Source organism: Oryctolagus cuniculus, chromosome 20 (genome assembly GCF_051225735.1).
Source record: "Oryctolagus cuniculus isolate XC-2025 breed Fujian yellow rabbit chromosome 20, ASM5122573v1, whole genome shotgun sequence".
Taxonomy (NCBI): Eukaryota; Metazoa; Chordata; class Mammalia; order Lagomorpha; family Leporidae; genus Oryctolagus; species Oryctolagus cuniculus.
The window spans coordinates 22,274,556-22,289,450 of record NC_142886.1 but is presented as its reverse complement, the minus strand read 5'-3'; the positions used below and the strand labels follow the sequence as shown (position 1 = coordinate 22,289,450).

Sequence of the window (14,895 nt, the reverse complement as noted above, 5' to 3'; positions counted from 1 at the left end):
GCTTCAGTCTGGCTCAGCCCTGGCTGTTGTGCCCACTTGAGGAGTGAAACAGTGGATAGAAGATTTCTCTGTCTCTCCCTCTTTCTCTCTCCCTGTAATCTGCTTTTAAAAAATCATTTTTTAAAGATTTTGAAAAAAAAATTATTTGAAGGGTAGAGTTAGAAGACACACACACACACATACACACAAAGAGAGAGAGAGAGAATCTTCCATCCATTGATTCATTCCCCAAATGACCACAATAGTAGAGGGCTGGGCCAAGCTGGAGCCAGGGGCCCAGAGCTCCCTCCAGGTTTTCCACATGAGTGCAGAGGCCAGCCCTAAGCACTCTGGCCATCTTTTGCTGCTTTCCCAGGTGCATTATCAAGGAGCTGGATTGAAAGTGGGGCAGCTAGGTCTTGAATCAGAGCCCATATGGGATGCCTGTTTCCCAGGCAGAGACTTAACCTGCAATGCTACAATGCTGGCCCCATCTGCCTTTCAAATACATAAATCTTAAACAAACAAACAAAAACTTGGCCTTTATTTAAAAAAAAAAAAAGGGAAGGGCACAGGGAAACACCAGAAGAAAATGTATTCAGAAGCTGGGTGCTATACCTTTTAGAATTACAAAAGTAAGATAAGTATAAAGTTTTAAATGTCTTAACGCATAGCTTACAAATATAAACTATTCTTATCCCTAAATGCTATCACTATAGGACAATGATTATAGTTAGTACAGCAGCACAATCATCAGCATAGGAAATTACTTTTGATTTTCCTTTATTTCTTTTTTATAATTTTTGTTCTTTTTTAATTTATTTTTATTTATTTATTTTTTTGACAGGCAGAGTGGACAGTGAGAGAGAGAGACAGAGAGAAAGGTCTTCCTTTGCCATTGGTTCACCCTCCAATGGCCGCCACGGCCGGCGCGCTGCGGCCAGCGCACCGCGCTGATCTGAAGCCAGGAGGCAGGTACTTCTCCTGGTCACCCATGGGGTACAGGGCCCAAGTACTTGGGCCATCCTCCACTGCACTCCCTGTCCACAGCGAGAGCTGGCCTAGAAGAGGGGCAACCGGGACAGAATCTGACGCCCTGACCGGGACTAGAACCCGGTGTGCCAGCGCTGTAAGGCGGAGGATTAGCCTAGTGAGCTGCAGCGCCGGCCCAATTTTCCTTTATTTCTTAAAATAAATTCCATCATTATGAAATATAAACTTAAGTGAAGATACTTTCCTATGTAATGATGATTTGCTTGAGAAAAGGTAGCCAAACATAAAGCCCAGTCTTAATTTCCAAAAATTCCCACATGGAAAAGTTAACATAATTTCTTTCTTTTTTTTTTTTTTGACAGGCAGAGTTAGTGAGAGAGAGAGACAGAGACAGAAAGATCTTCCTTCCGTTGGTTCACCCCCACAAATGGCTGCTACAGCTGGCGCATTGCGCCGATCTGAAGCCAGGAGCCAGGTGCTTCCTCCTGGTCTCCCATGCGGGTGCAGGGCCCAAGCACTTGGGCCATCCTCCACTGCCTTCCCGGGCCACAGCAGAAGAGCTGGACTGGAAGAGGAGCAACCGGGACAGAATCCCGCACCCCAAACGGGACTAGAACCTGGGGTGCCGGCGCCACAGGCAGAGGAATAGCCAAGTGAGCTGCGGCGACAGCCAACAAAATTTCAATACTGTACGGTGACATGACAAAACCATCAAAATGAACAACCTTCATTAAGCATGTAACTTGTAAGGAGCCACAAAAGCTGGCAGAGTGCATGCAGAGGGAAATGAGCAGCGTAATAGGGTGAGAGGTGAGAAATACGCAAATACAGTGTGGGAAGGAGAGGACATGTGTACTAAGGAAAGCACAGCAAAGTCAGGCCCTGAGACAGTCCGACGGTCAAGAATGGATCCAAGTGGTTCAAGGCAGGAGAGGAAGGGGTAACATTAGTGGGGAACTACAAAACACAGGAATAGCTTCTTCTACAAGAAGAAAATGTCAGCAAAAATATGAGCCAAGGTAACAGCAACAGGAAAAACAGGGTGTGAGCAGGAGGTGCAATGTTGGAGCTGGACCTGCAGAGAGCACCAGGAAGAGTGACACTAAAGCCACAGAGCTGGCAAACCAGGGACCCTGCAGCTGCCTGAGGGACACACACTCACCAGGCTCCAATGGCTACTCAGAATGTGTGTGCATGGGGACAATGATGTGTACTCTCAGAAATTAAGCCAGCAGGGGCTAGTGCTGCAACGCAGCCTGCAAAGCCACTGCCTGTGATGCTGGAATGGTAAATGGGCACCAGTTCGAGTCCTCACTGCTCCATTTTATTTATTTATTTTTTAGATTTATTTATTTTACTTGAAAGTCAGAGTTACAGAGAGAGAGAGGGAGAGTCAGAGAGAGAGAGAGAGAGAGAATTAGTCTTCTATTGGCTAGTTCACTCCCCAATTGGCCGCAAAGGCGGAGCTGTGCTGATCTGAAGCCAGAAGCCAGGAGCCTCATCTGGGTCTCTCATGGGGGTGCAGGGGCCCAAGGACTTGGGCCATCTTCCACTGCTTTCCCAGGCCACAGCAGAGAGCTGGATCAGAAGTGGAGCAGCCGGTTCTCGAACCAGTGCCCATATGGGATGCTGGCACTGCAGGTGGCAGCTTTACCCATTATGCCACAGTGCTGGCCCCCAGTGCTCCATTTTAGATCCAACTTCCTGCTAATGGTCTGGGAAAGCAGTGGAAAATGGCCCAAGTGCTTGAACCCCTGCACCCACATGGGAGACCAGGAAGAAGCTCCTGGCTTCGGATCAGCGCAGTTCCTAGTTCTTGGTTCAACCTGGCCTACCCTAGCCATTGCGGCCATTGAGATTGAACCAGCAGATGGAAGATCAATCTCTCTCCCTGTCTTTCAAATAAATAAAATAAATCTTATTAAAAAAAAAAAAAGGAGAGATTAAGACAGCAAATGAGGTGACCTGTAAGAGAAGAAACTGGAGGCAGAAGATACAGTTAGGTCTTCAGCAAAGAAGAACATGATGTAAGGATGAGGAGGGAACACGGAAACCGAAAGGAAGATGGCCAGTGAGGACATGTCTGCACCTGCTACCTGATGGAGCTGACAGAGACGACCACGCTTTACTGTCAATACAAGAACAAGGTACTGGAGCTATCTGCAGTCTATTCATCTGACGAGTATCTGTTCGCTTTCATTTATGGATAATCTCTTTCAAATAACATGAATAAAAATCATCATTTTCCTATTACCATCTAATGCAACAGGAATTGTCTTTGTTTTGCTTGTAAGTCCTGGGAAACAGCTGAAATTCAGTAACTACTGGGCCCTTCCTTTCATGAGCTAATAACATGCGGCCGGCGCCGTGGCTCACTAGGCTAATCCTCCGCCTTGCGGCACCGGCACACCAGGTTCTAGTCCCGGTTGGGGCACCGGATTCTGTCCTGGTTGCCCCTCTTCCAGGCCAGCTCTCTGCTGTGGCCCAGGAGTGCAGTGAAGGATGGCCCAAGTACTTGGGCTCTGCACCCCATGGGAGACCAGGAGAAGCACCTGGCTCCTGCCATCGGATCAGCGCGGTGCGCCAGCCGCAGCGTGCCGGCTGCGGCGGCCATTGGAGGGTGAACCAACGGCAAAGGAAGACCTTTCTCTTTGTCTCTCTCTCTCACTGTCCACTCTGCCTGTCAAAAAATAAAAAATAAATGAATAAATAAAAATAACATGCTTTGGGATAGGGGATCAAAGGCTGAGAGTATTCTCATTTTAGAAGCTAGGGCCAGAAACGCGAACCATTGTATCCTGTGCCACAGAAAGACAGCCATGGGTTCCACAGAAGTCTAAGGAGATGGGAAAAAGAAAGACTCATGTTTATAACCGAGTAACTGCGTGATGTTCTGATATTGCTGGGAATGACTTCCAGAAACAAGAGCGCCTTGGGAGATGAGTCCTTGTGCTCTTATGCTTGAAAACATTCACATGCACTAAGATTGGCCACACACAAGCTGCCTACAGATGCCTTGCAAGGTCATTTTGGCTCCTTTGTTGCACTGACTATCCCTACTAAAATCAAAGAGATTCGCTTGAATTCTTGTTATCTTCATGCCATTTACTAAGCCACCAGGGTGAAAGAGTGATGCCCATGTTTCTTTCTTTTCTGGATGCACTTACTGGCATGGGAGATTAGTAACATGAGAAGCCCTAATATAAATCCCATCTTCCGTCATTATATATCTGTTGACCTGGCTTCGACAAGAACAGTAAGGCGATGATCCATGAGTGATGGACAGGGACCAGCACTTGAAAATACTTCTGTCAGGAGGCTGGCGTTACAGTGCAGTGGGTTAAGCTGCTGCTTAGGATGCCCACATTCCATATCAGTTTCTGGTCTGAGTCATGGCTCCTCCGCTTCTGACCCAGTTTCCTGCTAATGTATCCTAAGAGGCAGTGCATGTGTCCCTGTCACCCCCATGGGAGACCTGGATAGAGCCCTGGCCCATCCCCGGCCGCTTGTGGGCATTTGGGGAGTGACCAGCAGGTAGCTCTTTCTCTTTCTCTGCTGTTCTGGTTTTTAAACAAGTCAAATTAGCAAACAATGAATATATCAAAAGACTTTTGTTTACTTCTATATAAAGTCTTATACAATTAAACCACCCTTAGGATTATTTTCCTAGGAAGGAAAAAACTACACAAACATTAGTGGCAATTTAACATTCAGAGGAAGAGGAGGAGGTGGGAAAGGGGATGAAACAGCAGGGAGGAAGGAGAAAGAAGGACAGGAAGGATGGAGGCTGCTGTTTTAGCTCTCAGGTGTGTAGTAACAAAGAACTCAGATAACGGCCCCACCCTCATGGCGTCAGCACTGTAGTGGGAGACACAGGCAAACCAAACTAAGGAAGTATAATGTCTAAGACACTGTTAAGTGTTAGTGAGAAATAAAGCATTGAATTGGCTACAAAATGGAGAAGGAGTAGACATTTTAGATCCAGTGGCCAAAGAGAGCTCCTGGAATTTACGACTAAAGGGTAGAGGAAAATGAGAGGGCTGGAGCCCCAGGGGTGCTGGGGGAAGATCTTCAATAAGTGAGGAAGGGGAGTCTCAGAGCCTGCAGGCAGAGAAAGTCCAGGCAGCCCAGAGGGGAAGGAAGCTGATGCAGTAGGAGAAGAAGAGAAGAAAGCCGGGGAGCTGCTAGAGGTAAGGCGGGAGAGAGAACTGGGGAGCAGGTGTGCAGGGTTCCCGAGCAAGGCAAGCACACTGGCTTTTGTTCAGAGGGACATGGGAACCCTTTAAGGCTTCTGGAGTGAAGTATGACAAGATCTGGATCACAACCTAAGAAGACCCTTGCTGGATGGAAAGAACGCTAATCTGCAGGGCAGAAGCAAAGAGAGACCAATGCTCCAAGCAACACAGGGACCAGGACAAGGCAGTGGGGATGGGAGAAGTGGCCAAGTTCTGGCTAAAACTCAAACGTTCCTGACAGACCAGATTTGAGGTATGGGAAGGAGGAGTAGAAGAGAGTCAATTGTGACTTCAAAGCTTTTGGCTTAAACAGATGAAGTAATGGCCTCACCATAAACTGAACGTTCATTTGAATTTAAATAAGAGCTGGTTAGGGTCGCTGAACAACCCCTGACTTGGATCTTTTAATCAAAGGCAAAGAGAAAGGGTATGAAACACTCAGATGGGCGGGCAGGTAAAGACTCTAAGCCAATGACATGGTGAGGGGCATGTAAGCAGAGCACTGTGGGCAGGTGAGGCAGCAGGCAGTGAAAGTACAGAGGTGAGAAAGGCTGGAGTTGGTGTGGCTCAGGGCCCATGGAAGGACTGAGGCCACAAGTTAACCCTGGAGAGGGAGGGTGCCTGCGAGGCAAGAATGGACGGCCCACAGCCACCAGTGACAGGAGGTGGAGAACTTCTACCTCGGGAACATGGCACAGGCTAGGACACGGCAAGGTGATGGGTCTAATGGCTGAGAACCATGGGAAAGGAGGCATTTGACAGGGGCTTAAAACCAAGGAGCCGAAGGAGGGGCAAAACGCCTCGCAAGAAGCAAGGCGCTCCACACGGCACGGCTCTGCTTTTCCCGCTCTGCGGAAGAATTCACCCTGCCTCGTGATCAGCTCCAAGCGATCCTTCATTTCTCTCTGGCCATCACAAGCAACACATTAGATGTTAAAGCCTTGCTTGTAGAAATCTCATTTTTAATTTCCCTGGGGTTCAAGCTCAGGAACAATTACTAAGACAGGCCGACCCCTGAAACCTGCCTGACATTCAGTGGGGGAAATGAGGCCAAATGCCCAATTTAAACTGGTTCCAATCCCATTATTTTCTGGATAGCTCGAGGGGGAGTTAGGCTTTAATACACAACAACAATCCCAACGTGAGAGGCTGAGTGGCAATAAGCTGGTAACTGGCACAACAATACACAGGTCGAGGAAGAAAACAAACAAGAACCTCGGAGCTCCAGATCTGTCACAAGTCTTCTCTAAAAAAAAATTTAAAAAAGCTTCATTGGCTACTTATTTTTCCTTTTCTAACTTGAATGAAAGCTCATATATTATATGCATTTAGATTCCTGAAGAGCTCCTGAAACCCATCTTCCCCATAATTAGATGGTCTCTGGTTCAGTTCTAGCTCTAAGCCTAGGAGAACAGGTCCAAGAGACAGCAAAATGAGGAAAGAAGAAAAGCTCCTTTCCCTCCTCAACATCTAAGAAATGTCCCACACAATTGCTAGGAAGATTGCATTCAATCTCAGGAGACCTCTGTCACCCATAAGCATGCTGGCCGTCCTGAGAAGGAGACTAGGATGGGCAATCTCCTGTGCCGGATTCTCCCATCTGCTGGTTTGCTCCCCAGATGCCTGCAATGGCTCTAGCTCAACTAGAGATGGAGTTAGGGCTGGGAGCTCAAACCAGGCCTCCCATGTGGGTGGTAGGAACGCAACCACTTGAGCCATCCTCGTTGTCTCCCAGGGTCTACAATAGCAGGAAGTTGGAGTCAGGAGCCAGAGCTGGGAATCACTCTGATGTGGGACTTGGGCATCTTAATCATCAGGCCAGACACCTGCCAGCCATTTGCGATTCTGAGCACTTGAGTGTCCTTGGGCTACACTAAATGGATATGCTCTTCATCAAAACGCCCATTCAGTTATGGCATCCGTCCAGGGCTAGACTGAAAGAAAGGATTCAGATCTACTCATCTTGTCCACCCCCATCACCACAAGAAAGAGAGAAAGAAGCCTTTGTTTATTCCAAAGACATCTGTAACCATGTGCTACTAAGTTCAATTGCTTTGGTATTGCTACTACTATATTTTTTCCTCACTTCCATTATGCTTCAAATCTCTTTCATTCAAAAACTTACCTCACTAGTTCTAAAAATTATTCGGTAGTTGTATGGAGATCCGTTTTCCTTCATTTCCTCTGGTTTCTCCCTTCGAATGCTCACAGCCACTGGACCAAGATTCTCGTCAGCCCCAAAATAGTTCCAGTGTTCTTGGGTAAAATAAGACAAAACAAAATTAAAACTTACCCAACACTTTGAAAATATCAAGTTCTGCTCAGTATTTAAGATCACCACTAAGAAATTACATCAATAAGAAGTAAACACATTTAAAAGATGTTAATGCTCTTTAGTGAGTTATAAAAATAAAGGCTACCAAGGTTTTGTTCCAGAGATGGTAATGCTGATTAGAGATGTCCTGTTGAGTTTTCTACTGCCCTTAAAACTTACTACTCCTCTTTTTCTATATCCCACCATTTAAATAGGCTATACTGTGTGTGTCAGAGCTTTTTAGCTTTAAAAAGAAAAAAAAATAATCTTAAACCTCTTGAGAACACAGTTTGAGGAGAGAGTTTTAAAAGGTGTTCCCTGGATTAGAGAGAGGAGAAAGGGGTGTGACGGAAATGACCACACTCCCACGCGCAGGGAGCCCACGTGAGATGGGCATGCTCAAAGGCAAAGGCAAAGCCAGCCAGGGAGGAGGCGGGAGCACTGAGCACAGGAGTTACCCAGGAAAGCCATGGAAGCCGGGAGCAGGCATCTCCTAGGGAACCAGTGTGACCACGTGGCTGATGAGTCAGGGCCTCGCCTCTGTGTTCCCATTACAGGGTCCCAGATTTCAGCTCACTTGGGCACTAGGGAAAAGTCTCCAAGTGACTGCTTGTGAACGCACCTCCCTCCTGACAGGAAGGAAGGTGGGGATCAAAAGTAAGTTAATTTACAGACTGCTAAAAAGTGGCACTTCTTATGTATGTGTTGATATGTACAGGAAAGGTTCACTGATGAGGAACTCCATAAAACACAGAAACATATGAAAAGCTAGAGTAGGTAACTTATTTTTCAAACCTCCAAAATATTTACTACATATTGTTCTATTTCATTTACATGTAACATGATGAGATGATCAAATTGTGATGTGGCATGTCATTCTCACAAAAAAACGCATAAATATTTGAAAATATGTTATTTCCATACAAATTATATAAATATTTGAAAATCCATGAGAATAATAACATAAAATATCTAATCAGGTATTTTAAAATTTAGGTAATGTATAGGCAAGTAGTTTGTAATACTAAACCACAATTACAAGAGATACAATCATAAATAGTGGGTCTTTCTAAGAATATTATAATCCATGGAAATTCAAAACAAGAAAAACACAATGGGAATGCAGGCAACAAACATCCAATATATGGACAACTGAGAAACAACCCAATAAATGTCACAAAACTCATGTAACATCCTCGAAGCACAGCACGTGAGAATCACACTCAGGGGTATTTATTTACTCTTACTTTGCACACAACTCTAATAAGCTTGCTTGTCTGGTCTTCAAGCCCACAGCTTTATTTCAGAGATGGGGTAATTCCAGATGTTGACAAAGTCCAAGGTGTAGGGCTCATACAGACTTGCATGCAGACAGCAATGTGATAGAACAACTGACAACAAGGAGAAAACAGAAAGGGAGGAAACAGAAAGAATATAAAAAAGCGGACAAGGACTTAAAGAAAAACAAGACAGCAGTCTGGGGCCGTTACTGAAGGAGCACTTCAATGGCTTGCGAGGACGTCTTAGCACTGCAGCACACAACAGCCAATGCGTCACAGGCATACCTGAGTCCCGTTTATGTCCTTCCTTTCCTTGAACTTCATGGACTCAACCAAAACCTGACTCTAAAAACTCTTCAAACACCCCTTGCACACACACCCCAGGCAGGGCAGGTGGTACTCTCGCTTTGTGCTACTGTGAAATTCAAAGAGATACAGGAGAGCTCGTACCCCGTCCTCAAGCTTTCCCCAGTCAGCTGTTTCTACAGAGCCAGTTTTTAAACTTTCTCCACTCCTCTCCCACTTCTACCTACCTACCCTTCTCCCCAGTCTCAACAAATGACAACGTTGCCTGCCACACACAAAAATAAGAAACTATCCCAGAAGTAAACTTCTTTATCACTTTCTCTCTCGGCATCCAGCAGCACACTTCTTTCTACTTACAACACAAATCTTATCTCCCCTACTTCCTGGCCTCCCCTGGCTGCACCTTCTCAGAGACACTGAGGCCTCACTCTCCCTCTCTTTAAGTTCCTGCTTCTCTAGTTGTTCCTTCTCATTATCATCTAATCAGGCTCAAGTCTCCTTCAAACAGATGACAGCACTTGAAAAAGTTTGTGGAAAACAGAATTAAAAGGCAAGTTTATTATGGTGCAAAATCCTTCGAAATCCATGCATACAATGGGTCATCGAAAAGTTTGTGGAACATAGGTATTATGAAAACCTATGCACAGATTGCAATTTTTTGCACCAAAGGAATCTTCTAATTTCATTTCTCCAACAACTTTTTATGTACCTCTTACTCTTTTTCTTTCTCCTTCGCATCATTCAGAACTAAAATATGATTCCTTTCTTCCACTGGGAACTTCTCAAAGAGCTGCCCAACCTCTCACTTTCCAAATGCTATGGTCTGATCTCCACCACGCTCATCAGCAACAACTACCTTACAGCTACACGAAGGGCACTGTTTGTCCACATCTTGCTCCCCGTCTTGGAAACAGCCCACACCCAGGATCACTTCCTTCTGTACGGGAGAACTCCAATTGTTGGCTCCATGCACCGCCCTATTCTGACTTGGCTTCTAGCCCTCCAGGTGCTCTTGCACAGGTTCCAGTGCTCTTTCTACTGACTATTCCAACCACTTGCAGAAGCTCAACTGCCATCCAAATGCAGATGATGCTCTGTGGTGTACAAGTCCACTCCACTCTCCTCTAAGGCCCAGAGCTATCCCCGAGAGCATCTGCAGATTCCCACAGAAACCATACGGCCCTCCCTGCAGACCCTGTGTCAGCAACTGCTCCCACACTGACCCAGGTACACACGCTAGACCCACTGCCATGCCCTTTGAATGCCTGTTCTGACTTCTCTTCTTCTCACTGCCTCTGACTTACCCTATTCGTTATCTGCTTGAGGGTCTTTAATAACTAGTTTGCTTTTATCCATCTTGTTCACACAGCAGCCAGATCAACTTTCTAAAATTCTAATCTCACCAATTACTACTAACCTTAAAATCCTTCCCTGGCTTACCAGTATCCTCGTAACCCATCAGGAGCCTGTTATTCCAGCCTCAACTCGGACCTCTCTCAGCCTTCTAAATTCTGAGAGCCAACTATACTGAACTTCTTTCAGGTGCTCAAGTTCCCTATGCTCTTTCTCACCCAAAAACCTCTCAATGTTCTTCCCATTAGTCCTTGTTCTGTTGACTATGTCCTCTCATCTTTTAGTCTCATCTGAAATCTCATTTAGACATCTCCCCCAAGAGTGACTAAATAATGGAGCAAAATTAAAGTGTTTATTTTCTATATTTGCTCTATTTAAAAGATTCCATAACAAAAATTAGTGAATCCAAATATTTAATATATCACAAATATAAAAGTTTAGAAATACAAAAGTGTAACTTTATAAAGATAAATATAAAACATTTTACTATTACATGGAAAATAGAAATAATATTAAAAATAAACTAACATAAGATTAAAAATAAGGAATACTTTGTTAATCATAAAATTTTAAAATTAATTATCATTTAAGCCCTTTTTTGGTGTCATCATCATCAAAACCTGACTGTACTTATACTTTTGTACAATTTACCCACCTGCTAAAGTAGCAGATTTCTGAGTTGGGAAATTGGGGATGGAGTAATTATAAACCCACTTCAAACACGCCCGTCTCTGATATGCTAAAGCTCGGAGATTTTACTGAACTCATGTGTGTTTGTGAAGAAACACCAATTTTTTTTTTTAGACTGGACAAAAACTCTGGTTATTATTTGCAAGACAGCACTTCCTGGGACTCTACTTCTGGCAGTTCCACTGGTTCCGAGAGAGAAGCTGGCTCCCCTTCCGGTGTTAGACTTCCCCACTGGCATGCTTACTCAAGGGGCCTCTCAGCTTCAGTAAGAATTCATCTCACCAAAGAACGTGCTATATGTTTCCATGATTTGTTTTTTCTGACCTCAGCTAAGAGGAAAATAAAGCGGATTCTACGTGACGACAAGCTCATTAAATTCCAAATCCTGACGTGGTATGTGATCCTCTGGTGGAGAAGGATGTGGCTAGGAAGTCACCTTATATTGAACTTTTGAGTTTCTAAACTTTGATCTCAAGGCACGAACAGCCATTCCAGGGATATCCTTGGTCTCATCCTTCTTATGTCCCTCGTGGCTCTGTCTGTCCTTTCCCTCCCTGGAGGGCGGTACCCTGCTCTCAGGAGGGTGGCCTCTGGGCAGTGCTTCGACTCCAGCTCCCTGATGCACCAGTGATCTACTTCCATTCTTCACTAGTGGGACCAGCCACCAATTGCAGGGAGCGCTTCCAGCTAATTCTATCTTTTGCAGGTAGTAAACAAGGGAGGAAGAGGAACAAGCACTGGGAGTTACAGATGAGAAGTGTTAAAGGCAGGGAAATGTGATGAAGGGATTCAGGATAAGGAGCCTCAGAGAAAGAAGTAGGGCTGGGGGTGTGGAGAACTGCAGACTCAGGAGGGTGGCTAAAGCTGCTGATGGATGAATTGGAACACAGGTATTACACAGAATCAGCGGTACACTGCAGTGCCACAACCCAGACCACCATCACCATGACAGTGACATGGTACAGCCAAGCCTTCTACCTCACACTCAACCAGGGAAACACAGGTTATTTCCTTCCTCTTTACAAATTTGGCAGTGATGATTTAAAATCAGTCATTTAGCCATGGTACAGTATACAGCAGAACCAAAATTCAAACACATGAACTACAGATTGTAAAGCTCTTTTTCTTAGCCATTACAAATATTATGTTCCAAAAAATCTCAAAAATTTTATTAAGGATAAGCAGTAGTTAAATACAGTATGGTGCTGGAAGGTATATACCATTTATTTAATCAGATCACACACAATGCTTTCTTCCTTGATGTGCTAGGTAGCTAAGGTTTCTCTGCATTGAAACATATTAGTGTTATATCCTTATACTATTTTTTTAGCCATGTATATTTAATGGCTAAGCACATGTTCATCCTGAGGTTTTCTTACTATTTCTGGTTCTTGACAGCTTTGTGTCCCCTTCTCAAAAATTTATTTATTTATTTGACATAAATAAGACACAGGAGAAGGAGAGAGAGAGATCCACCATCTGCTGATTCACTCTCAGAAGTTCACTAGTGCTAGGCCATATTTAAGGCAGGAGCCGAGAAGCTGTCTGGGCCTCTCATGCGGATGGCAGGGATCCAAGTACCAACCATCTGCTGCCTCTGAGGCACATTACAGGAAGCTGGATGAGAAATGTAGAGCAGCCAGGACTCAGGCAGGCACTTCCATGTGGGATGCAGGTGTCTCAAGCTTTGTTTGCCCCACAGCAGCACAACACTCAACTGTGGTTGTAGAGTTTTAACAAGGATGGTTCACAGTGCTAGTATGTGGTTCTGCTATTACTAGAACATTCCACCTAAGTAGCTGTGTTTTTGGTTGATTCATTCAGAATCATGAATAATAAAAAAATTATACATTTAAAGAGGAGAAATAGCAGACAGTCAAAAGCTTCAAGTAATGAGAATAGTCAGTCAAATCATCGGGTGATAAGCTGTGTAGGAACACATGAACATAGCAAAAAAAAAAAAAGTCTGGCATCAAGAAGAGGAAAATATAATCACAAGAGTTATAGCGCTTCAACCAGCAATTCCTGGATTGCTCATATTTGTTCTCATAATATCTGTAGGCTATGTATTAATATTTTAGTTGCATGTTTCCCTAGGGACATCAGCATAATCTGGACTGAGTATAATTATAAACAGCAAAGATACACTTTTATTTCTTATAAATAATTTGGCAAGTTGTAATTTATGGCTATAACATCTCTTTATAATTGTTCACTTAAATTTTAAATAGGGAAAACAGATATCAAAGACACAAATCAAAGAAACACAGAGCAAATAAAACAGCTACTGTCTCATGTCTAACACAATTCTAAATGATTTTTCTGAAATGAAAAACTCCATTTTCTATAGAAAAGACACTGTAAGACAGTGTAGAAAGGAGCTGAAGATGCAAGTAATGAGCTGTCAGATCTGGGCTTCACTATATATTAGTAGATGAAACAACTTTAGTAGACTGGGTTAAACTTGTTTCACCACCTTAGAAACACTGTTAAAACAGTCTACTTGATGGGTTACAAATTTTACTTCAGGAGAAAACATGAACTCTGATCCTCAATATTTCCATTAGACAAAGCATTTGGATAAAAGTAAGAAGACAACTACGGCACATATTTCTATAAAACTGCTTATTTCTACCTATTGGCTTCAAACTGCTCAGATATTTTGCTTGTAGGCAACTTCTTTCATCTTAATATGATGAATGACTAGGCTAGAAAAAGACAACTCAGAAACTTAGAAGAATGTAATTTAAAAAGGAAAAAAAAAAAAAAAGATTGGACATTTGGCCTGGAGGTTAAGACATCAGCTGGGACACCTACATCCCATACTGGAGCGCCTGGTTCAATTCCTGGCTCTAGCTCCTGACTCCAACTTCCTGGGAGGCAGTGCTTTTGCCTCAAGTACTTGGGCTTCTGCCACCCACATGGGAGACTTGGATTGACTTTCTGGCTCTTGATTTGAACCTCAGCCCAGCCCTAGCTGTCCCAGGTATTTCGGGGAGTGAACTAGCAGATGGCAGCTCTGTCTCTCCATTAGCTGCCCATCAAAACAAACAAACTTAAAAATACAATGGAGGTTTGCAGAAGCAGAGGTAATATGAGACCAACTGTAGCTCTTTTTGGGACAAGCACCACTTGGATATTTTGTCTGTGGTCCTCAAAGGGGACCTAATTATAAGGGTGAGGTTCCATGAGAATTGAACAGCCTAGGACTCTGCATCATAACCAAAAGCAGGACAGAGTAATGGATGGGGACATTTGCACAGGACTGGCCACAGGCCAGAATTCTGTCCCAGAGCACTGCACTAAGCTTATAATTATTGTTACATAAGAATAATTGCTCACATTTACAAAGTGCTCAGTACTTACAGGTTACAACCTTTCCATAGGTAACTTAAAAAGTGGAGTGTACCCTTGCCAAAACTGCTTGCAGTTTGCAGGGTTTAAAAATAGCATCAGACCAAACAGCCACATTTAGGACTCTAATTTGCCTAAAAAAGGTAAGCTGTATTGTGAAGTTATGTTCACATTAATAAATCACAATCTAAATGGGTAAAGAAAAAAATACCAAGAAAATCCTTTGAAATAGAGAAAATAAAGAGTAAGCAGAATCTGTTTTTATTCCATCACTATCTATAACAAATGAACATAAATTATATACATATTTTACAAATCTGTTTGTTTTCATTTTATTTGAAAGGCACACACAAGAGGGAGATTTTCCATTTGCTGGTTCTCTCTCCAGATG

The 14,895-nt window shown here is 43.8% G+C and overlaps 1 protein-coding gene across 35 annotated transcripts in view; it reads right to left on the bottom strand.

Moving 5' to 3' along the window:
- SIPA1L1 (signal induced proliferation associated 1 like 1) overlaps positions 1-14,895 on the bottom strand; it is a 437,830-nt gene that overhangs the window by 128,489 nt on the left and 294,446 nt on the right. For all 35 annotated transcript variants that reach the window (XM_089322259.1, XM_051826282.3, XM_089322258.1 and 32 more), the window contains one exon: positions 7,333-7,463. In XM_089322259.1, coding sequence (XP_089178385.1) covers positions 7,333-7,463 — 131 coding nt within the window. The remainder of the gene's footprint in view (positions 1-7,332; positions 7,464-14,895) is intronic.